Genomic DNA, 24,550 nt, shown 5'->3' on the forward strand with positions numbered 1-24,550 from the left:
GGATGAGTAGTAATGACTAGCGGAGCTTCACCTTCTGAAGAACGCGGCCTTGTGGAGTCCTTCCAGGGAGAAGAAGTGTTTGTTCACCTACAGGAGAGGAGATGGCTAGGCGTCTGTGGGCCAGAAGTCATTTGCTGCTTTTTATCAAGCAAAATACTAAGCAAGTGAAGGCCCAAGCAGAGTGCTGCTGCCAAATGAACTGAGCTGTCATCATCCTCTCACTTTTCATGCTGTCCATTATGGTTCTTTCCCAAGGACACCACATTCGCCAGGAAGAAAGAGTTGGCAGGCTGTCTGGCTGCCCAGGGAAGAAAGAGTTCAGGCTGGGAGGAGGCAGGCACCCTCCTCTAATTTGGCCTCTGACGATCTTGCCCGTAATTCAGATGAGCAACAAAGCCTGATGCTCCAGGGTTTTATTAAAACCTCAGACTTCACCAGTCACCACTACTCTGGTTCTGGCTCAAACCCACACCTTGCTGGGCCTTAGGATGACTTCCAGCGGGTAGTGTGATAAGAACACACAATAAGTTAGGGAGAAGAATGTGTGATAGAATAATCCTGCTTATTCCTCTTAGCTATTTGTAGTTTTTTTTTTTTCATTTTCTTTTGTCTATAGAACTGTGGAAGTAGTATGAATCACTTATGTGGGAGAGTTTTTGATGAAAAAGAAATGTGTTTTGAAATGTTACAAATATAATTCTGCCTAAATAATACACTCCCTGCTTATTCAGTAATATATTTCACCCTTGAGATGAGCCATCTAGCAATTCTTTGCTATCATGTCTCATTAGGAAGCAAATTTAGGAAACAGTTCCCATTTTTGGAACTTTTCATAACAGAGTTTCTACAAATGGGTTGCTTCGGTTTGACCTTGGAGGGCTGTGGACAGAGGTCACATAGGGAAGTTTTGTTAGCTATCAATGCAGATTTAGCAGATTAGAAAAACAAGAAGAAAGAAAGAAGTGCAGAACTGAAAGAGTGAGAAAAGCATATTTCACTTCAATGTGGTCTGGTGCATGGAAAGCCCCTTTCCGCAGTCATGAGGTCGAGTTATAAAGAAAGGTGACCGGTCATTCATCCTCTTACATGGCAGATTTCCTGTCTACTTGTGGTTTGAGTAATTTTCTTTTTGAGGAAGGTATAAAGGTGGAACAAAAGCTAGAGTTGAGGAAAACATACTTAGGCACTGTTTGAAAAAAAATTTTTTTTTGTTTTGATTTGCGAAAGAGTCTTCCTGGGAGAGAGGCTCTAGACCTGGGAAGAAAGAGGTATTATGAGACGGCATAATCGTCTTCCATGAGATGTGGTCAGCATAGCCCCGAGACTTACCGAGCATGAAGTTTGCTTTAGTTAAGGTGGTTGGCTCATCGTTAGCTTGTAGATGAAAAAGAATGTGTACTCTCCTTCATTTGTTCTGGGCAGAGTGGGGGTACAGCGACTTCTACATACTAGTGGGCTCCACTACATAGCAAAGATGGACTTAACTCATTACAGACCACAGGAGCAGGGAGGGTCTAGGAAATAAGTAGTCATGGTAACTCAGCTTTTTGGAGGAACAGATCTTTATTAACTTACATAAATATAGCTATTACCTTAGGATTCCTCTAAAGGAGAACATTCCAGTAATGTGTCCTCCTTAAGTTAAAATGCAGAGGAAAATTTAAGTATGATAATCAGCTTTAGTATTGCATGGTGTCTGAACAGCTCACGTTTCTTTGCATTTTAATTCTCTTAGATTTTGGCTTGATTTTCAGAGTGCAGTAGAAGTCAGGATGGCAGCATGTCTGTATAACAAGAAGAGAAGAATTCTCTTCTGTTAGTGATACTTCCCTAACAAACAGTATGGATTAATAGGATACATCTGTAGACTTTTGAAAATATTTGGCATATACTCACTCATTCTGAAATGCAGGAAATAAAGAAATATTACATTGCCTATATCGCAAAGAACAAACAGAGCTAATTAAATAATTGGTAAATAGAGAACACATAGCCTGACACATGTTTAAGATTACACACATGATTCTGTAGAAAATGACTGTAAGCAATACTAATGCTGTAAGAATGGGGTTCAAGCACTAACACATGGACATCACATTTTTCAAGTTTTCTTGGTGTAAAGTTGCAAGGCAGTGCAATCTTTTCATAAACAGCGTTGATGTCTTAGGAAGCTTCTTTTGCAGTTCAAAAGGTCATTGTCCCATTTCTCAATTACATGTTATAATTTGTCTTCCTGGTGATCAGCAGTTGCCCTGCACTGATCATAGAACAACAGAATGCATGTGGAGTAAGGTGTAGGCTCTGAAACTATCAGAAGGTCACCTCTCTGGAACCATGCTCCCTTGCCTCTGGTTCTGTCCTCTGAATCTCAGAGATGGAAGATGCTCATTGAGGTCTTGGATGGGTTGCATTTGGTTTGGAGGAATAACCATTGTTTCTTGGCTTTTGTTTGTTTTTCCCCTCTAATGTCCAATACCAATTTTTAGAAACCCTTAGAAAGGATAAAGCTTGCTCAGATCATAATGACAGGATTTTTTTAAATGACACATTTATCCATGGAGTTTTGAAAGAATCGTAGAGTGAAATATTTTATTTGTGGTACATAGTCTACTATTTTTCTCTGAATCCTTGCCAGCAAACTCTGAAGATTACATTAGACATTTCTGAATTGGAAGGGTCTTTTAAGCACCCTAGAGTTATATGAATATAATGCATGAGGGGACAGCACGGATGCATAATACCTCAACTGGTGTAGCACCCACTTAGGAAGAGAAGCTAAGTCTGGAGGCTTCAGGAGTTACCATCATCGGAGCCCTTCAAACTTTATTTTTAAAACTCTTCCAGTGTTATGATGCCAGCTATATCTTAAAAGCAATACAGTCCAGTGCCTCTGCATGTGACTGAGCTTGCATACAGAGAAGGAAGTGTAATAAGTTACTAGATACCAGTTGTAGAGGAAAGAAATGTCTAGAGGATAGTAGCTATATATACTTTTGCTGTCTACAGATACTTCCTTCCTATCTGCAATATCCAAAAGCTCTTCCTGGTCAAAACGATTGAGAGGACTGTCTACCAGAACACAAGCAAGTCCCTGAGACTGCTCAAGGACACAAGTGCCCCAGTTCCCCACTGGGAGATGCCATCTGTGTACTTTACCAAGGTGTGGTCTCATGTAGTTGGAGCTACATACCTTTCTTCTCCTCAGAGGATACTGAGAATATGACCAACATAATGGTTGTAATAACTATTATTGGTTTATTAGTCTTTAACTGGCTGGCTTTTGGCTTTTTATACATGGCATTTCCCGTATTTTTAAACCTCAAACCAAACAGTGTTGAAGGAACAGACTACCAAGATTGATTTAATACAACATATGCAAAAGATTACCCTAGAATATCTATCTGGTTCATGAATTAATCTGGCTTACAACTTTCACTTCTAATGACATGTTTCTATGACATGATGCATTTTAGTATGTGGCTTTTCTGGTAGAAACATGTCCATTTCCCCTTGAGGACTTGGTTTCACAGTAATTTTATTATTGGAGTAATCACATAAGATTCACGTTGTCTTTCATAAGAATCTCAAGTTTCCAAATACAGTTGAGTGGTGAATAGGCACAGAGTATGAGAGTATATGAATTTTATCCAGCAATGTCATGGCATCCCCGTTACAAACACCACCAATGGAAAACAGTAAGCTACACTATGAATTACACTTGTTATTCCTTTTACGTCTTCATGATGTTCCCAGGCTTGAGGTTATGGCTGTGCAGTAAAGAGGTAACTCATTTTCCAAATTCTGATTTTCAGTGGTGGATCCCCAGGCACCACTCAACCTGGTGTTTTGTTAAGGGTGTGTTCTGATGGGAATTGCCATTTCCCCGAAGCTGAGACTGAGTCCAAGGGTGGTCCAACACGTAGCCAAAGATGCCAAACCCTTCTCTCTGCTCCTTCTAGCCAGCAAGCAACAGCACCTGTGTTCAAGCCATCTGAACAATGCTTGGGTGGCTGGCAGTGTCAAATCCTCCTACAAAATTACAGTTCCTCTTAACAACTGCTCATCTTCCACTCATATTTATGTTACTGCTCTGCTTAGAAACCGATTATTTTTTTTCTTGAGCAAGAAAAATCGATTAGAGCAAAATAACTTTAGAAATCGACTCAGTCTTTGCCAGGTAAAGGCAATAATTTTTGTCTGTATTTCTGCTATATGGGCCTTTGGGTAATTTCTAATAATACAGATTGGTAAAAATTAGAGCCTCGAGCAATAATCAAGCCCCGTTACATTAAAGCCAAAAAGGTGGATTTGCTGAGCACAAATTTTAATTAGAAGTGTGTTTTATTAAACATGACCCATTACTCAATATAAAAGAAATTATGCCATTTGGGAATTAATAATATATTTACGTTCTGATTATTTATATGCTTTGACATATCAGTCACCCAAATAAAAAGAAACTCTTTAACAGAAGGACCCATGTAGCTTAACGTGTTCAAGGACTTTGAAAATGTGTCTTCTCCAGCATTTACTGGAACAGAACAAAAGGCATTCCAAGCGAAAGGGCAAACTGGCCCCAATAAACTGCTTTGAAATTTAAGCCCTTGGGTTTGGCTCTCCAGCTGCTGTAAGGTAGCATGCCTTCGTGGTAAAAAATCGTCTGTTCTTATCAGTGGCTTCCATGAGTAGCCTTTGTAGTTTTCTGAATCATTTTCATGGCAACATGAGGTAAGGCATTGATTCTATTTTTTGTTCTACTTCCTGAGTTTTAATATCTTCCTTTATAAAACAGGCACTTAACAGAAAGTTTAGTTAGAAAGGTATAGAACGAAAGTAGAAAGTAGTCATAATTATCATATCTTGCCTCTTAGAAAGTGATATTTATGCTATATATAATTTACTTCTTAAATATTCCTAAAATAGTTCTATTAGTTTTCAATTATTTGGTTTCACAAAAAAAATTTTTTAAATGCTTATTAAAGAATTAATTTTCTGAAAGCTACTACGATAGCCAACTTTATCTGTAATTGAAGCAATAACTTGTCCTATTTGGGTTTTAGGTCTTTGTTAGATAATATATTTTTTCCAGTGTGACTCTGAACTTTCATTTCATAAAAGTCTATTTTCTAATCAAGCAGATATCACAAATTATTTTGACTAGTAAATCTCACTTTTTAGGTATATATGTTAACATTTCTTCTAGGAAAAAAAAAAAAATATATATATATATATATATATATATATATATATATAATTACTCCCAAGTACCATGGTAATACATGCTGAAAAATGTTAATGCTCTCTGTTTTTAAAATCTGTATTATTTTCTCTTTAGAATTGTATTTATTTAAAAAAAAAACTCCTTAATGCAGTAATATTTTCACACCAGATATTTCTCTTATCTTATATTAAATATATTTCTAATACTATTAATATCTGTGAGTTCTTTCCACTACCTCAATGTATGATATCAGACCCTCGTTTTCAAAGAATTTCCTTATACAAATAATCCTTAGTACTGATAACCGATAAGTTGTGAATATGAACTTGTAGTATGAACAAGAATAAGTTTGTTTTGTCAGAAGATGATTTTGTTCTTTTGATCACATACCAGTGTTCTTTCAGTTTTAGTAATTAACACATGAGTATGGGTGTGGGTTTTGTTAACCAAATAAAGCACACATCCGAAAAATTGTCTAACTGATGTACCCAACATGTAAATATGTAAAGATAACAAGCATAATTTAACTACACTAAGCAGAGATCAAGAGAGTGGAATTATAACCTAGAGAAGCAGAGAATTTGACCACTTGAGATCCAGTCATGACTCCATTTTATAGATTTGCCAGAAGGGCTGCTCTCTTGGGCCAAGGATAAGGCTGGGAATTTTTAAAAATTAATTGTGCAATGAAGTTTTGCTTGGATTAGTCAGTGGATTCAAGAGTTCTTTTTCTTATTTCACAAAATATTGAAAAGTATCTTCCCCTGGAGTTTAATGAGTTTTATTTAAATACTATGTCAATTTGTTACTGTCAAGGCCTTAATCAATTTAACTAACCGAATGTCATAGGCATTGTATTGATACTGAAGACCTCGAAAGAACACTAATTGTACCATTTTATAAAGGCAAATTACCTTCTAAAGATACTTGCTAAATAGAGCTGGCTTTGAGTTATATACTAGAATCTGTATCTTTTTTATTAATAGTATTCTTTGTTCATTTATTTTGTAGCTAAAAATACCAGCGTTTAAGATGATAGAGATAGCTTCATGATTATGTAGACTGTTTTTGTTTTTTTTTAATCTCTGGAATTGGAGACCATATTGACTTTTAGTAGCCTAACTGTTCAGATTTTTTAAATGTGGACACAGACTTAAATATGTGGAAAATGTATGTTATTTAAAATATTAAAAACATGTTCTTTCCTAGGAAGCCAGGCCTCTTATAGATTTTTTTAAACATTTTTGTTCACTGGGGAACACTGAGAGAACCTCTTTTTGCATATATCATTATTTGTGAGGATAATTTAATCGACTAAAATATAAAGAAAAGCCAAACTCTGAGGACGTCAGAGGCCTGAAACTACTGCGTACCTAGCAGTAAACTACCATTCACCACCAGCTACTCATAAGTAATAAGTGGGAAGGTAACGGCATCTAAAACACTGTCTTTAAACCAAGGTGTCAGGTTTATATTTTATCTGTAAAAAATGTAGCAGGAATATATTTGACATCTACCTCAGCAAACAAATTAATGCTAATTAAAGATTAATGTGTCGTAATTAGCATTAAAAATGCAATTAAATTGTGAGTAAATGGACCAGGAATAGAAAATCGTTAGACTTCTCACTGCCTGGTTTTTCATATTCTGCCTTTTGTTTTTGCAGCAAATAGAGGAAGCGGGGCAGCAGGCAGCTCCCAGACCGGAGATGCTCTGGGGAAAGCACTTGCTTCGGTGAGGAAATATTGACTTTGGACTTCACATGTACCACTGTAGAAGGCTGAACTTTAATCACAAGTGGACATTTGAAATTTTAGGAAATGAATGGCAAATAGCTTTGATTTTTGGAAATGCTAACTTTCTTGCATAATGATCATTGGGAAATTTGAGGAGAAAGCTCTGAAGCTTCCAGGGCATGGCTGGTCTCTTCCTTCTTGTCTCCTCTTAATGGTGCTAAGTGGTCTTCAGTAATGGATTTGTGGGTATTCTCAGGGCCTTTAGCTGTATAGATTTTCTATCATGATTTCTTATTTTTCTCTAAGGTCATATGAGTGCTCATTGGCCAACTAAGACTGACTTTTGCTAGGGGCTATTCTAAAACACATTGGAAAAGTCATTTTTTTAAAAAAAAAGGCCATAACTGGGGTCCATGAGAATTTGTCACATATTTGGGGACTTGGAGACTCAGCTTCTCCGCTTTGCCTGCCCACTGCCGAGAAGCTACAACTGAACATTTCCTGCATGCTCACTAGTGAAACACGTGACACATCTTTTTTGTCTGAGGAAGTATACCTGGTGTTGTCCCCAAAAGCTAAACGTGGTCATTTGCGAATCTAATTGGAGATTTTCTTGCTCTGACACTTGGTCTCCTCAGTTGGTTTTTCCTTACCATTGGGAGCATAAAATAAGTTTGATTTATGGTAGCATCGTGACCAAGTAAAAGTTTTTATTTAATCTGGGCATTCTTATGTCTTGGAATCAAATGCCTTACTTACAGTGAGGAAGGAGTTAGACAACAGTCTTAGAGATGATACTGTCTGACGTGTTTTGTGGAGGGGGATGAAAGTCGTGGGTATCTCTGTGGCTTGCTCGCAGCCACACAGCCACGTAGGAAATGGGAAGGAAAGGACTAGAACTAAAGTCTGCTGACCTCCAGTAGTCCATTTCTTTTCCGACTATCTTATATGATTCTTGATAATGAAAATAATTCTTATTTTGAAAAATTAAAGTAATTGTTAAGATTTTCATTTTAGACTATGAGTAGTATAGTTGATTATTAAATGTATTTTGTAACTCGTAATTTTTTTTTAATGAATTGCACTGACACTTCGTAGTTTACACGGTTGTCGATTGTTCCTAATAACGAGGGTTTGTTTCTTTTCTCCCCACTGTTTTAAGATCTATTCTCCAGATCACACCAACAACAGCTTTTCATCAAACCCTTCAACTCCCGTTGGCTCTCCTCCTTCCCTCTCAGGTACTGTGCCTTACCCCGCACTCCACCGCAGTGCCGCTGGGTTAAACCGTGTCCCCTCACTCTTCCTCAGAGCTCAAAACATAATATTCCCAAACAGATAGAAAGGAGTGGGAGAGACAGACTGCCCTGTCTCTCAGTATAGTCATTTATACCCAAAAGTTTTCTTAAAAATTAGATGTTTTTAGAATACATAGGCAAATGGAAAACTTTGTCCTTAAACTTTTCCTAGCTCTGTAGAAGGTACTTAATAGAATAACATACTCCAATAGGTAGTAAATATAGTCATAAGTAAAGACTATTCAAAAGGATCCTTTCCCACAGATATTTTAAACTTCCCAAATTCCCTCTTTAAAGTCCATTCCTTTGGAATATTTGGACAACTACAGTTTTGTAAATAAAAATCGTGAAGTAACCATGTGGAGTAAAAGAGGATGTTTGCCTTTAAAAATAACAAATTACATGACCTGTGGCTTTAAATAATAAAATTATAAGTTGTCGAATTATGTTAGTACAGCATTTCACTTTTCAGAGATCCATTTAAGAGGCTTGTTCCCTTTCCGGTATAAATGCTTCCAGAGGACGCTGTCTGGTGCATGTCTCTACTCTTTGGAAAGAGGACAGGTGGCGTCTAACAACAACAACAACAAAATCACATCTCTACCTCATCAAAACCTGACCTTACTGTAATTTATAGTGGAGTCACTTGCCTAATGTCCCCATCCCTGTATTATTCCCTGCATGGCCCATTATATACTGGGACTGCATGGGAGGTTTCAGACTGCCAAAGCTGTCAGAGGTGGTGGCCATGGCTTACGTGGGATTTATTATCAGCTTTTTCCAAGCCTCCATTGACATGGGTCAGGGAGGTGACAGAATAGAGTAGGGTAGTGGGACTTTTAAGTCCATATGTCCAGAGAGACAAAATTGAAACTGGGAAGAAATAGAGACGATAGAAGAGGATAACGGAACCACAATGAAACATTTTTCGTGACAGAACAGGAAAGGGAAGTTTAGAATTGTTATACTCTTCTGGTTCAGTGCCATATCGTTAAGCTCTGGAAAATAATCACAAGCCTCCATGTCCAGAGCCAGAGAAGGATCAAGATAGCATCGAGCCCAGTGAGAAGAGTGATAAGGGGGTCCGAGCAGGAAGAACCCCAAGTTTCACATTTCAAGCAAAACAGCTCTCATTTCGTCTGTTTTATAATTTGGAGAAAAAAATTCTGGAGTCTAATAAAATTTGAGAACAACTATTGTAGTCTAGTGCTCTGATTTTACAGACGAGTGTACAAGGCCCAGAAAGGGTACATGACTTGCTGAGGCTACGTCAGCAATATCGGAGCTCGGACTGAATCAGGGGGCTCACCATTCTGCCACTGCACTTCTAGGTCAGTCGGGGGAGGGGAAGGTTAGGATGCACAAATCGTTCCAGAAAACAGCCCGAATACCCTAAACCTGAGCAGTATGCTCTTTGTGGGAGACACAGAAACAAGGCTACTTTTGGGGTCCTGGTAGTTCATCGTAGAAGACCACATGTTAGGAAGAAGGAACTTTACAAAGATGTAAACGTGGGGACAGATTGCTATTTTCACACTGATGGCGGTGACCAGATTCTGTCACTAAAATAATTGAACAAAATATTCTATTTTTATTTAGCATAAAAATACATATATATGCACACCCAGAAATGACAGGAAGAGTGAATTTTTAAAGTGCTAACTGTGGCGGGGCATGAGATTTCAGTGAGATCATAGAGCTTTTTTTTTCCCTTTCTTGAATTATTTATTTTCTAGCTTTTCTACACTGAATGTGTGTAATTTTAAATTTAAAAGTAGGAGGTTAAACATGTAATATTGCAGCATGAATCTTTCTTTACCTTCAAGTTTAGTGAATCAAAAAAAAATATTCTCTTTGGAAGAAACTACTTACTTATTACTATTGTTATATTGAGTTTTTAGATTTCTGGTTTTGTGGATCATTGCCAACTAATCTTACCTCCTTAAAAAGTTTCCGAAGGCTTATTCCTCTGGACCATTTTAAAAACAAGTAGCAAAGCCATTTTTCATTGGTGAGAGAATCTTGGCTTAACAAACTGGCCTCCATGAAGGTGTAACAGAAGCCTCCCTTTGTGCACCTAGAAGTACCTTGACGATGTAGCGATACTTTTCTAGCAAAAGAACACTGCTCTAGCTAAAACTCGAAATCTATTAAATGTTCCCTTTCAGGAAGAAGCTTGAAAGAATTCTGACTCTGCGTAAATTCTACATATTTTACATTAAAATATTTTCCTTGCCCCCAAATTCTTGTATGGAGGATTTACACGTGTTTACTTTATGGTCCAAATGGAAATGAGCATTGCTATTTCTAAAAGAACTGTTTAAAATGTCGGTGAGATTATTTTTAAGATTACATAGATCTCATTGTAATTCCTGTTTTAATATCAGCAGGCACAGCTGTTTGGTCCAGAAATGGAGGACAGGCCTCATCATCTCCTAACTACGAAGGACCCCTTCACTCTTTGGTGAGTCTAATCTGCTGGTCTTCCCTCTGGCCATTTTCAGACCCTGTTTGTCTTTTTGCATCTATTTCATGCTCCAAGATTCTTATTTTCACCAATAGGAACTTCAAAATGACGTTAAGCCCACAGGTTTGGTTAAAGCCAGAGTTATTAGACGATGCTTGTTCCTGCTGGTATATTGTAACCCAGATACTACTACATTATCTGGGCTCTAAAGATCCAGGACCAGATAAAAGATTAAAAATCCTGAAAGGGTAAAGGCCTACTTCCCACCTTGGGGCAAGATCCCTGTCCATGATTAAACAACTCTGCTGATGTGAGCGCTGCAGTTCTAACTAAGCTGCGTAGCTGGAACACCTGAAGATTCTATGTATCTCTGCTCTGCTTTCCAAAAGAACAGGTTTATAGGAGTTTTCCTCTTGCCCTTGGAATAAGAAGCCTACTATTATTTCCTTGTTCCCTTTGGTTCTCATAGTAGTCTAGTAAAATCATAAATCTCTGTTCTTCCAGTAGGGAATAGCTGAAAATTTGCTTGGGTTTAATTAATATTATAAATAGTCACATGATGATTCAGTGTCTGACACTCCAGTCTTCCTCAGCTTACAATGGTGGGACTGGAAATGTGCTGGAAACCCCAGTGCTCTCTGCAGTCTCTAGACTATGTATGAATCAAATGGGGAAGAGTGTAACAGCAAGGAGGTATTCATTTTCCAGATTGTTGCCCTTTTTTCCCCGTATTTTGAGATGGAACATGGAAGAAGGTGTAGATTTATCTATCGAATATTGTGTTGTCAGCCATTCGAGGTTTTATTTCTTCCCTTCTAAAAAGTAAAATACAAAGGCGTATTTTCCCTCTTGTTGTTCTCTTCCTTGCCGTAGTGAGTGAATCATGCAGCTAGGCACTCCAGGTAAAGGCAGCCATCGAGCGAGACAACATGTTATGCACTACCTACTTAGCCCAATTAACCTGCACCCTACATCCAAATAATCCATAGCTGTTTTAAGCACTTACCTCCTTCAGTTATTTCCTGGGACCCATCTATCAAAACCGATTTTGTCCAACTGTAGAACTGTAAAGATTGGGTTTATAGTTGTAAATAAACCTTCAGTTCTCTTTGAATTCTCAACACTCAAGAGGGTATTTGAAAGCAGAAACTGCTGTCTCCACCAGGAAGCTGTAAGCCAGAAAGGATCATAGGCACATGTATTATTTCTTTTCATGCTTACATTTACATTCAGAAGTGTATATATTCATTTCCATGTTTATAAATTAAGAAGTATAGATTCAAAAAAGTTAGTAACTATTCCAAGGTCACATTAGTACCCAAGCTAGGAGTTTAAGGGAGGTCTCTTAACAGCCAGAGCCCACCAACTCGGAATGCTCTGTACCACAGACTGACTATATTAGACACACATTCTTCCTGTCAGTATAGAATAATCAGAAATTGTTTTTTCTCATACAGTAGAGTCAGTGCATCTGTTTGCACAGCCCATTGGAAATCAAAGCGGATTGTAGCATGATCTAGCACAAAGAGGCATTAGATTTGAAGTCAGAAGACTTAGATTTCAACCCAGATTTTACCACTTCCTGGCATCGTAATGCTAAGTAATTCATTCATTTAATTTCTTTGAGCCTCATTTGCACGTTTATATGGAAAGGATCATAATGTCTTTCCTGCTTTCCTTAACACACATAATAAGACGACCCAATGGGATGGTATATGTTAACCTTGAGAGTAGTATGCAGAGGTTTATTTGCTATCATTATTGATCACACTGAAAAAATGAATTTGCATCTACATGTCCTTTTTCTTCACCAAAAACTATAATATAGGCCTTATCTAGTTGCGTAAAACTAGGATCCAAATGGCTGAGATGGAAGAAAAAGGTCAGTGGATCTTTAACTGTGTAATTTAATTGTGTAAGGTAGTGAATTCTATACTATAGTAAGGAATTTAACATCAATTAGGAGCCGTCGGTGAACTTTAACTTAAAAGTTTGTGATTCTTGAGTCTTGAAATCTCATACCAGTTTAGTTGACAGATCGTTGTAATTTTTTTTCTGTAATCATTTCAAGTCCCCATTCTTTTCTACATACACACACGAGCTGGCGATAAAAGATAGAAAGCAAAAGTACTCAGTAAGAAATTGCAGTCTGTATGCATTTACCTGTCCCTGACTTGATACTTGGCACTGTGTCATGTGCCACAGAGGAGATTAAGGAAATACGCCTTCAAGAAGATTATTTAGTTGGGAAACTATAAATAGGTCACCTTTCCATTGTTAATTTTTTAAAAATTTTTAACCAATGTCTGTCATAATGTTCCTTAAATTCAGTAAATATTTTTCTTTTCTAGAGTCAATCTAAATTCTCTTGCAAACTAACGCAATATAGTATAGCATATGTATATTATCATGTCCTGGAAGAATCACCAAATTTTTGTTTATGAAAAATAACACTATAATTATAACATTAACATTTTTCACCAGTTTTCTAGGAAGGACACTACTTTTATTATCATTTAAGGAAATAAACTTTATTGGAAACATATTTAGAAACTCAAAGTGTGGTTTGTGTCAACTCAGGTTTTACTTATCGAACCTATGCACGCATTTCAAAATCAATCAAATTTCTCGTCATTTATTAACCGACAGCAAAGCCGAATTGAAGATCGTTTAGAAAGACTGGATGATGCTATTCACGTTCTCCGGAATCATGCGGTGGGCCCGTCCACAGCTATGCCTGGTGGCCATGGGGACATGCATGGTATCATTGGACCGTCTCATAACGGAGCAATGGGTGGTCTGGGCTCAGGGTATGGAACCGGTCTTCTTTCCGCCAACAGACATTCACTCATGGTAAGTGATGAAATTTGTAGGCTCCATAAGTTATTGTGTAGAATTAGAATTTTAAGTATAAATACTAGTGCTTCTGTTTTTTCTTTTTTAAACAGCTCTATTGAGATATAATTCTCTTAACATGCAATTCACCCATTTAATGTTCCAATGCACTGTTTTAGTATATTCTCAGGGTTATGCAACCATCACCAGTCTAATTTTAGAACATTTTTCCCCCAGCAAAAAATAAAAAATCTCCATTGCCATTAGCAGTTACTCGCCATTATTTTAGTCCCTAGCAACTACTGATCTACTTTTTCTCTATATAGATTTGCCTGTTCTAGACATTTCCTTTGAGTGGAATTGTGTATTACGTGGTGGTGTGGTTTTTTTCTATCTTCTTTTACTTAGCACAATATTTTCACAGTTTATGCATGTTTTATCATATATCAAAGTGTCATTCATTTTTATTGATAAACAATAGGCTGTTATATAGATAACCATTATATTTACCTATTAATCGGGTGATGGATATTTGGGTTATTTCTACTCTTTGGCTTTTATGAATAATGGTCCTATGAACATTCTTGTCCAAGTTTTAGTGTGGACACAGGTTTTCATTTCACTTAAGTACATAACTGGGAGAGCATTGCTGGGTCATTGCTGGTGTTTAAATTCTTCATCTTGGTGACTTTGGTTGAAGGACCCAACTTACGTTCATGTTACATTGCCAGCATTTCAGATGTGAATAGGTTGTATTTTTTTTTTTTTTAATTAAGGAAACTAAATCAATGACTTCTGATTCTGAATATGGGAGGTGGAAATATATGATGTGTTTCTCTGTCTAAATGTGTGGTATAGGACCATGTCATTAAAATACAGTTTTACTGCTACGTATTCATAAATCCTTATCTGAATAATATTAAGCAGATTTGTCCATGTTACAATTAGAATTTCAATTTTGCCCCTTACTTTTGCTAAGAATTTAAGAGTGCATCCTTTTTGGGGGTGGTTATGAAGACTCAAAAGAATCTTCCTAACAAAATATTAAGTGATGACTTTAATAAGGTGACTGAATGGGTGGAGAATTTAATGTTACTAGTAATTCTGTGTAATTCTGCTCCTTACAAACTTTTGCCTGATCAGCAAACACCTTAGTGTGCTGTTTGTACCTTATGGACTCTTAAAAAGTTGTTTGGAGAAGGTCTGTTTTCCGTTATCACTAAAAAGTCTCTTGTTTAACAATTTTTCCAAAAGAAGAATGAAAAATAACTACAGGTTATTCCGAGGCTCTGTGCTTAATAGTATTCTTCTGCCCTCTTTTCAATTTCTCTTAATAAAAGAGTAAGAGTACCATCCTGAGTGGCATATTATAGAGACCTGCAACCAATTTGAAACCAAAAATACTGATTTATAAATAGAAGCAATGAACTCACTTCTAAAACACGGAAAGATGTTCTTGAATGCCAAAGCTAAATCTTTTTTTTTTTTCTTGCTTGCTTTTCTTTGACCTCTACCCTAAAAATTCATCACTGAGTAGAAATTGTTTGTCTATTCATGGCAGTTGCTAAGAGTTAACAAAAGGAAAATCTAGATTTTAATTTAGCTTGGCCTCAGGTAATGTGTTAAATACACTTGGGATGCATATAATATGAGATTTTAGTTTGTACAGCTCTTTTTTTTTAACTGCGATGTTTAAACAATACTGCTTTTAATTAAGAAATCTGGCTTTATTAAAAGCCAGATCTGTGACTTATAACCATTTCTGTATATCTGCTCTCAATCAAGAGAAAAATAGTTTAATTTTTGTAGCTGTGTTCGTTTTGCATATGTTAAACGGATGCAACATGCACCCAGGGCATTGTTCAGAGCCAGCTTTTTCCATAAATATGTTAAGTTTGCTCTTAAATACCAGATGTAGGTTAAGTGGTTCTTTAAAATAATAAACTATACATAGATGCTGTTTGGAACTATTTGACCTTTGAATTGCCCCCTCTTTGAGTCTGATTCAGAGGTGGAATAGGAAGAGGATACTAGATACATCTTTGGAGATGGGAAGTTGGATGGACGCAGGTAGAGGGGAAAGATAGAATGGAATAGAGCAATAGAAAGAAGGGAAATGATCGGCAATATTACACAGAAGTGTCTTTGATTTTATTTTGGAAAAAAACAAAAAACAAAAAAAAACTATGCCGAAGCAATGAAGCTGCTGGTTTCGCTGATGAGGAAAATTTCTTACCCACTCCTCTGAAGACATTTATAATTCCATCAAGGATGGCCACAGAACCAGCCAGACAGTAGAGCAACTCCAAATATGTGACATGGCAACAACCTGCTGCCCTTTAAACCAAGTAAGGTTTTGCAGTCTCTCTCCTTCTCGAAAATTTTCAGTATGCCCCCAGAATCCAAGCTCCTCAGCCTGAAACTCTATAACGTGTGTGAACGAGATGGGATTGTCATTTCTTTCCTTGTGAAAACTGGTATGAATTTTCAAACAAAAACATAAGAACAAAGGAAATAGTTTTTGAATTTAGTCAGTCTGAAGTTAGCCTTTGACCATTTGATACATTCCACAATAAAAAGGAAGTTGAAGGGGAAGAGGGAAAAACACACACACGCCCCCCAACAACAACAAAAAAAATTCAAGGAGGATGCTGGTAATGTTTTCCACATTTGAATTTTAATACATGAAACAGGCTATAAAACTTAGGCCAGCTGCAGTAAGTAAAGTAGCAGTGGGAGGTATGCACCGGAAACTGTGGCCCAGCCAGCGCTGCTGGGAGTTTCTTTCCCAACTACACACCTTCGCTTGTTCTGGAGGAGAAGCATGTTGTACAGTAACTTTACACCCATCCCGGGGCAGGCTGTGTTCTGAGCAAATCTGCTTTATAACCCCGCTTAATAATTCCTTCTGATTAAGGAATAGACAGCTCTGAATCCCCTTGACCTTCAATCCTCTTCTCGTTTCCTCTCTCCCCGCCTTCCAAAAATCAAAACAAAATGGCTTGATAACTTGGAAGATGATATAAGCATTTCATTCTGCAGCAGCTTGAAATCGTGGTGGGGGAAAAACCGTGGTTCTGCCTCAGCTATTATGTTATCTCATTTAATTGCTAACATATTGTACTTAGCTTTTGATTCATAAAATGTTTTCCTTGGAGTTCTGAAGTAGGTCTTCAGTGATTCACTAAGTATTAGTATAATGAAAGGGATTTTTTTCACAGCAGCATGGCTCATAACACTAGAATGAATGTTGTATACTTGTGGGCTTTCTAAATGATATTATTTGGCCATGCTCTTTTGTGCAAAAACCTTCACCAGCTTTTCATTATCTACAAGATAAAGACCAATTCCTAGCCTAGCTTATAAAGTCCCATTACCATTTACCAAAAGCCTTATGTTTAGCCATTCCAATATGCAAAAACTTTTCCAGCAATACCAGTCTGAGCACATTATCAGAATTTCTCTTTGATGTTCTAACTAGATACTTCTATAGCTATCTGGATTGGCCTGCCATACCCACTTCTCTCTGTTCATCTCATCTCACCGATTCTCAAAGTTCTGACTCAAATTCTGCCTCTTCCAAGAAGCCTTCCCTTGCTACCTCCACCTGTGATAGTCATTTTCTTTCTACGCTCATAGCACTGTGAATCATACTATTGGCTAGATATTCATCTTTCCTAGTTATGCATAGCTATGTATCTTTCGTAGGTAACACTTTTGCCCTACCAACTATGTCGTAAATTCCTTGAGTTCCACGTGTTTCATTTTGTTTCTGTCCCAGTAAATAATCAGTTAAAAGGGAAGAAAGGAAACATATTTTCTGTGTGCCTGACAAGTTGCCAGCCCCACTGCTAGGTGCGTTGTATGTTATGTCATGCAGTCTTCACAAGAGCCCAGTGAGGATGATAATGGTGTACGTTTTATGTCTCAGGCTCAAATGAGCCGTAGAAAGTTTGAGCCGTCTCAAGTCACAAAGCTGGATTTAAACTCAGATACGTTGACTCCAAACCTCATGTCCTTTTTTTACTACCAGGAGTACTCCCCAGAGATTGTCTGTAGGTATGTGTTTTAAGAATTAATTTTAGGTGATAAGAGCCTGTGATTTTCAAATCCTGGTAAACGTTTATGATGAAAGAAGAGTCCAGGTATCTCATGGCGAAGTTCCCAGAGCAGCTCTCTACTCAAAGGTAAAGAACTTTTCCTCCAGTGTGGCAGCATTTCGATTAAAATCCACATTGTGTAAACACTTATTCTTAAATCCACATACCTGTGCAAAGTGGCAAGAGGTATGAACTCTCCTTCCTAGGGTCCTTAAAGTAATAAATTTTAATTTTTCTTTCCTACTATAACCACCCACTTTTCTAATAGAATCAGATCAGAAACCTCTGAATGTGGGAGAATAAGAAAACAGCTGGGTTTATTACTAACCTTGTCAGAAACTCTTACCCAGATATAATCTCCTCGGTGCCTCTGATATATCTCCATGGCTAATCCTGATATCGAATCATTAGATTTTTTATAAATTATTGAAATGGCAATTTTCCAAATATAATTGTCTTCATTATTCATTCAGTATTCAGGTCCACGGATGAGACCTGAAAGATAGCCTTGCAGATGACCTAATCTCCTCTTTTAACTGAATAAGAACAAAACCCATATCAAAAATGTCTTCATGTGACTGTATGTGCTTCTAATTACTTGTCAGGAAAGCCAGCAACAATAGGATCGTTTAGCTAAAAAGCTCCTATACTATTAATACATAATATTAGTGTGGTTCCCGGATCCTTTTTGCTTAAAGTCTGTTTACTCATTTCAAAACCATTTATCAAATGGTAACCAAATGCCGGGCTCTATGCTAAGAAGTGGTCTCTGCTCTCAAGGGGTTCACAGTCTAGTAAGAAAGGACGCACTTAAAAACAAGTTGCTGCAGCAATATAGTCAGCTCCATAAGGGAGGGCGGCCCCAGCTCTGTTATCCGAGAGCGAAGGATCACATTGTCCCTTGGTGGAGGAGTAGTGATTGCCTAAGGATCTAGTTGCTCTAGTTGACTTAGGGGCGGAGGAGCCCTGTGAACTCACACCCACACCTGTTCTCTGCAGCATCCACTTACTAGTGGAGTGTGGCACGCTTCAGAAACCACTGATAGACACCAATCTTAGCCCAGTTTCTCTCTTATCAATAGCATTTTTAGTTTGACTTTGGATTTAAAAGAATTTATCAGAAGAACATTCATTAGATGAAGAAGCAGCTTTGTATTTAACTGACATTAAACACGGGAGAACTTTTTTTATCTTGGGCCTCAGAGGATGAACAATTTAAATTAGTTTTGCTTTCATAATTCTTGAGATTTAAGACCACTGAATTTTAGATTATAAAAGCACCCAGAAGTCCGTGAACCTATGGCCCTTATTTTATGGCCAAAGACTGAGGCCCAGAAAAGAGAAGTGACCCTAGCATGGATCCTCCATAGTTAGTGGCCAAGCTGGGATTAAAAACCAGATGAGCAAGCAATGAGACCAGCACTCTTTGTACTAAATACCACACTACTGCAGCAAACTTCCTCTCTAACCTAATACCATAGCAATTTCAAAACTGTGGCTGGTATTACAAACCGTTCTGTTACTCGTACTTAACTCATGAAACCCAAGAAAACTCTTCATGTGCCCTTTGGCTCCCTGCCACATGTTGCTGTTTAGTTCCACCAGTCATACTTAGCAATGACAGAGGGTAATGGGCAGAGGTGTGATTTCTTGGGTAGCGCTTACTGGTCTGTAGTCATAGGAGTGGCAGAAGTCAGAAAATCTTGTTTCTATGCAGAACTCTTCAACAAAGCTATGATCTGTAGAGGCTCCATTATTTTCACTCTTGTGTTTTCATGGATTTTGAGGCCACAAAATTCCATTTCTAAGCAGTCATTACCATAGAATCTCAGAGACCTGAGAAGTCATCTCTATCTACATCGCCCCTTCCAAGTGGTCAGCCAGTCTATATCAGCCTCCTTCCTTCAAGGGTGACCAGTTCAAAATGACCACAAAGCCCATTTCCATCAAACGTTAGAAGATTCTTCCTCATGGCCAGCCCAAATTTACTTCTCTGCGCAGTCCTCATTTTCTGCCCAGAGTTACCCCTAAGTCAACCCAACAAATATTTGAAAATTTTTTAGTTATTTGAAGACAGTCTATTCAGTACTTTTTTCTCTAGGCTAGACATTTATATCTTTCAGTAGTCTATTAAAAAGTTTTGACGTTGTGATTTTCCAGTGCATCCTCCCTAATATATAAAAATATATATATATATATATTTTTTTTTTCTAGGATCTTTAGGCGTGTAGAATTTCAAACTGAACACACTGCTCAAGGAATTACCAGGTTACCCTAGGATGGATCTATCACCAGACCCATTCAATATACTATATATAGTCTTTAAGGCCACCTACCAAGATCCTATTAGCTATTTTTTGTCATCCTGCTGACAAATTTTGAACTTGTAATCAATTGAAATTCATAAGCTACACGCTCTTAACTATCCTTGTATACTTTTCATTGTACCAGCACAAAAGTTAACACAACACCTTTAAATTTCATACCTCAGCCTTCGATCTACTTCCAGTCTAAAGATCTTCTTGAGGCCCTCCTCATTCAGTCACATATTCTTCCAGCTCTGTTGTTGGCAAATTTGATGTGTGCCATTGATGCCCACATCAAAGCCATAAATAAAAATGTTGACCAGGGAGAACATAAAGCAAAAAGCCCGAGGTTCAGTACAATAGAAGTTCTTTCTATGCTCACATCATCCCCTGCTCTTTGGGCTTAATATTTCAACCACTTATGTTCACCTGATTTTCATCTGATGCAATGTGCCTTTTATCACTTTGTCCATAGCATTATCACAAGACATCGGGCATGCAGCATTCTCATGAATGAGCAAATGAGGTTTGTCCAGAAAGTCGTGTTCTTGGTAGAAGCAAACTGAGTTCGAGAGGTTATTGCCTGTATTTCAGAGCGCTTCGAAACTGCCCTTTAAATAGCCTGTTACAAACTTTCACCCAAGATCTTAGTCATCAAGCTCATCTTTCTAAAGCTACTAGGTCTTTTTTTTTTTTTAATTAAGATATTTGCCTACCTCTAATTTCCACCGTTTCTCCTAATCTCCACAATTATTGAATGTTTCTGAGAGCAGATTAGCGTCTTCAGTGTAGTCTTTAGCTATATGATATGGCACTTTATTTTAAGAAAACATAAAGAGAAAAAAGAACAGAAATAAAAAGATTTAAAGAAATTCTTTGTTTTAGTAAAAAAAAATTTCCCCAGCTTTATTGAGATAGTATTAACATTTAACATATATAAGGTTAAGGTGTCCAATGAGATGATTTGATGCACGCATATATTGCAAAATGATTACCGATAAGTTTAGTCGATGCCTCCATTCTTTCACATAATTACTTTTTTCTATGTTAATTACTATCACTGTGTTGTACATTAGGTCCTCAGAACTTATTCATCTTATAACTGGAAATTTGTACCCTTTAACCAACATCTCTTCATTTCTCCCACCTTTTCCCAGTTCCCAACAACCACCATGCTACTCTTTTATTTCTTTGAGTTTGTTGGTTCTTAGACTGTATATGTAACCGAGAACATATAGTGTTTGTCTTTACTAACTCAAAGAAGTCCTCTTAACCATGGATTAGTTACCACAGAATTCTTGAGCTCACCATCTGATATTTATATATCAATTCAGACAAAAGTCAAGAGCTTTCGAATACACCCATAGCAATGCTACCATTTTCACTCCAGTAGCAACCCTTAAGACAAGCGGTTGGGGCATAATGCATGCCCAGATCCCACAGCAGTGGGTCCAAATTAGGTATATCTCCTTCTTTTTCCCCCAATACCTATTTTACTCAAATTCAGCCCCTATGACCTAAAAACAAGACAGTCAGTCTACACTGGACCATGAAACCTAAAGGACACTCTTTCTCCATGCTTCTAGGACAAACCAAGCCTCGTTTCTTCATTTTTTTCCCCTAAAATATGTGTTTAGCATCCTGGCATTATGAACTTTAAATAAAAACAAAAACATGTTTTCTCCACTTTTAAAATATAAAAACATATTTAAAACAGATTCTATAACCTCATCATATTTTGACTTTGCTTTCTTCTTAAATAATAGAGGGAAAAAGCAAATAGACCTTGTAATGACACGGTCACCATTATATTTTTTATTGAACCTTTATTGGGAACAAGGACACAATGCTAAACTGTCTATAATTTCGAAAAGGCACAACCTTTGCATTAAAAATAATATTACCCTTTTCTCGAGAAAGAAGATTTGGGGGTAAGAGTAGGGATATACATTGGATATATTAGAAAATATATAAATGTTCGTTCACTCATCCTGTGCTCCAGATCCTGTAGGGGATACCTAAATGTCTCTGATCCTGCAGCCCTGTGACTCTGGGAGAGTGGAACTCAAGCATGTGCCTAACTATAATGCAAAACAGAATTATTAAGTGACTTAAGAAGCAATTCAGAGAAGGGTAAACATTGTCCAGCCTTAGGGGACAGCTAGGAAAAGCTTTTTGCAGAAGGGGTCATCGAGTTCATATTAGAGACTCTGTAGGATTTCGACCATTAGAGACAGGCTAGACAGGTCATTACAGAGCCATAGAGTAAACACATGATTTTAAAAATGCAGAAAATAGAGGATCTCATGTGCCCAAATGGAGGTGAGAAAATCACCAGGTGGTGCCAGCCCTGGCAGTGCCCAACCAGGCCTGCCCTGGGTAAAAAGCCCCTCCTCGAAGCACAGCAATTGGCTCAAATATTTCACATGAGAGTCCACAGGAAGAGCGAGTTTTCGTGTATATTTTTTTACATCCAAATTAAATTAACTCATGGAATTTTCCACCCTTAGGAATTAAAGTAGCAGCTCATGAAGTAATTCAGTTATGTCATTCATACCAAAACAGAAAATACTGGAGCAACTTGGCACTGTTTAAAAGCCAAGACTAGGCCTTGGCCATTTTATATTTTTTTTCAAAATCTGTGGCCATCGTGTTATTTTAACTTTTATTGTGGCTATAAATTTTTCAAATCAAAAGTATCTTAATTGCTTAGAAAACAGAAATGTAAAATGGGTGCAAAATAAGAAGAGGGTTGAAGCGAAGCAGATTTAGGAGTGAAAACCTAAAAAAAAAAAAAGCTTTAACTACATTTCTGAAATGTGAAGATTCTACCTAATTGGTTGGCATTCACAGTTGTGCATAATTATAGCTTCCTCTATATCCATAAATTGTCTTAAACTCTAAAGTTGAGTTTAACCACAAGATCTGTCCAATATTAGTTAAATGACATCTTTGGGGAAGCATTATCCTGATACAATAGCCACGTTTATTTTCAAGCAGATAATTGGACATATTGTCAAAAACCAAAGTATTGAGTTTCCACATTTTAATTTCACATTTGCCTTCTCCCCAGCTTCTGCACACGGATGGGTCTCATTTGGAGCTGAAAGTGTGTGAAAGTTATTGGAGAATGGTAGTCTCTGGGTAATGTTTCTGTAAGCTGCCCAAAATTTCTCCCTGTAGTCTAGATGGGAAACAGCTGGTTTTTGTTTAAAAAGCTGTTTTGCGAAATGTCTGAATCTTGAGGTGTAGAACTGAGGTCACCAGTAAAGCAGGTGCTCAGGAACAAGTGAGAAAGACTCTGGGGACTGGCTGGCCCTGTAATCTTCTGCAGGGTACTTCCTATTAGAGGAAAAAGTGTCGAAGTTGGCTCCTTTATTTAGGACGCAAACAGATAGACGTAAGTAATCGCATTAGCGATGCTATTTAGAAGTCCAGTATCTTGAACATAGCCAGCCCTTGAGTAAATAATTAGTTCAGTATGAAAGAAACCAAAATGGTCATTTCCCTCACAAGGCTTCAAATACAAAAGTCTAAGGCTTTAGCTTCCTGTAGATATTATAAGTGCTTGAATTTCCTCTTTCCTCTTTAAATACACCAACAGCGAAAGAACTACAATTTCAAATAAGTAGTACCATAACCCAGTTATGTCCTCTGAGTTTATGGATGCCATCTAAAGGAAAGGAAGAAAAGAAACCTGAATTGGCAAGACCAGTGCCGGAGCAGTTTTGAAAAAGGCAAAATAGGAAACATGTGGAATCACTAAAGTCCAGTGCACGTCAGATATCCACCAGTCTGGAGATGAAAGGAAACAGCCTCCTCCCCGGGGAGCTGGAGGTTATTAGCAGCTGTTTATCCAGTCGGGAATAGAGATTAACATTGTAGTTTTTTTTTTTTTTTTTTAAAGAACTAGAAGAAGATTTGTTTGGGAAGTTGGCTCTTTATATCAAGTCACTGTGCATTGCCAAAAAAAACTTCCTTTCTCAGAACTCGTGTACTCAAGTTGAGCAATGTTATGATTCTCTGAGAAACTCTAGATCACCAAAAAATCTATCTCCATTAAATAGAACAGCAAAGGACAGAAATGGGTAGATGTCTGCCATTGACACATTTCTTTGTACTCTTTTAGACTGTGAAACTAGCTGTTTGGTCTGTTACCTGTTCTCGAGCCTGCCTCTAAATGGGGCTTTCTTCCCCACTTCCCCCTAACTTCATCTTTGCCACTCTAAGGCATACACAAATGGATTTTGTACCTACCTACTGCTTGTAAAATGCCTTCTCGTGACATATTGGAGAAGCTGCTTGGTAGCTTTATTCTTAAAGAAAAAGAGAGAGTTGGCTATTGGTATTTTTTCTCTGATTTAATGCTACTCTTAATGTCATTTTCTTTTATTAAATCCTTTCTTTCGCTTTTGATCTTCTTTATAGCAGAGCCACTGGTCATATGGAAACTATTATTAGAAGATGAAAGACTTCATTGCAGTTAAATAAGAGTGAATCATTTGGGCCAATAATACACACATACAGTGAGGTACCATTTGTGTCCAAATGCCGTATGTTATTCACTTTGTAGCAAAGCCGTTGAGG

At 37.5% G+C, this 24,550-nt stretch overlaps 1 protein-coding gene across 14 annotated transcripts in view; it reads left to right on the forward strand.

Moving 5' to 3' along the window:
• The window catches only part of TCF4 (transcription factor 4), a 340,304-nt gene that overhangs the window by 297,986 nt on the left and 17,768 nt on the right, over nt 1–24,550 (forward strand). For 9 of the 14 annotated variants that reach the window (XM_023531161.1, XM_023531162.1, XM_011361117.2 and 6 more), the window contains 4 exons: nt 6,888–6,955; nt 8,120–8,198; nt 10,643–10,719; nt 13,372–13,575. In XM_023531161.1, the coding sequence (XP_023386929.1) occupies nt 6,888–6,955; nt 8,120–8,198; nt 10,643–10,719; nt 13,372–13,575 (428 nt within the window). The remainder of the gene's footprint in view (nt 1–6,887; nt 6,956–8,119; nt 8,199–10,642; nt 10,720–13,371; nt 13,576–24,550) is intronic. The other 5 variants (XM_023531165.1, XM_011361116.2, XM_011361119.2 and 2 more) reach the window with 1 other exon arrangement.

Source organism: Pteropus vampyrus, unplaced genomic scaffold (assembly GCF_000151845.1).
Source record: "Pteropus vampyrus isolate Shadow unplaced genomic scaffold, Pvam_2.0 Scaffold62, whole genome shotgun sequence".
Taxonomy (NCBI): Eukaryota; Metazoa; Chordata; class Mammalia; order Chiroptera; family Pteropodidae; genus Pteropus; species Pteropus vampyrus.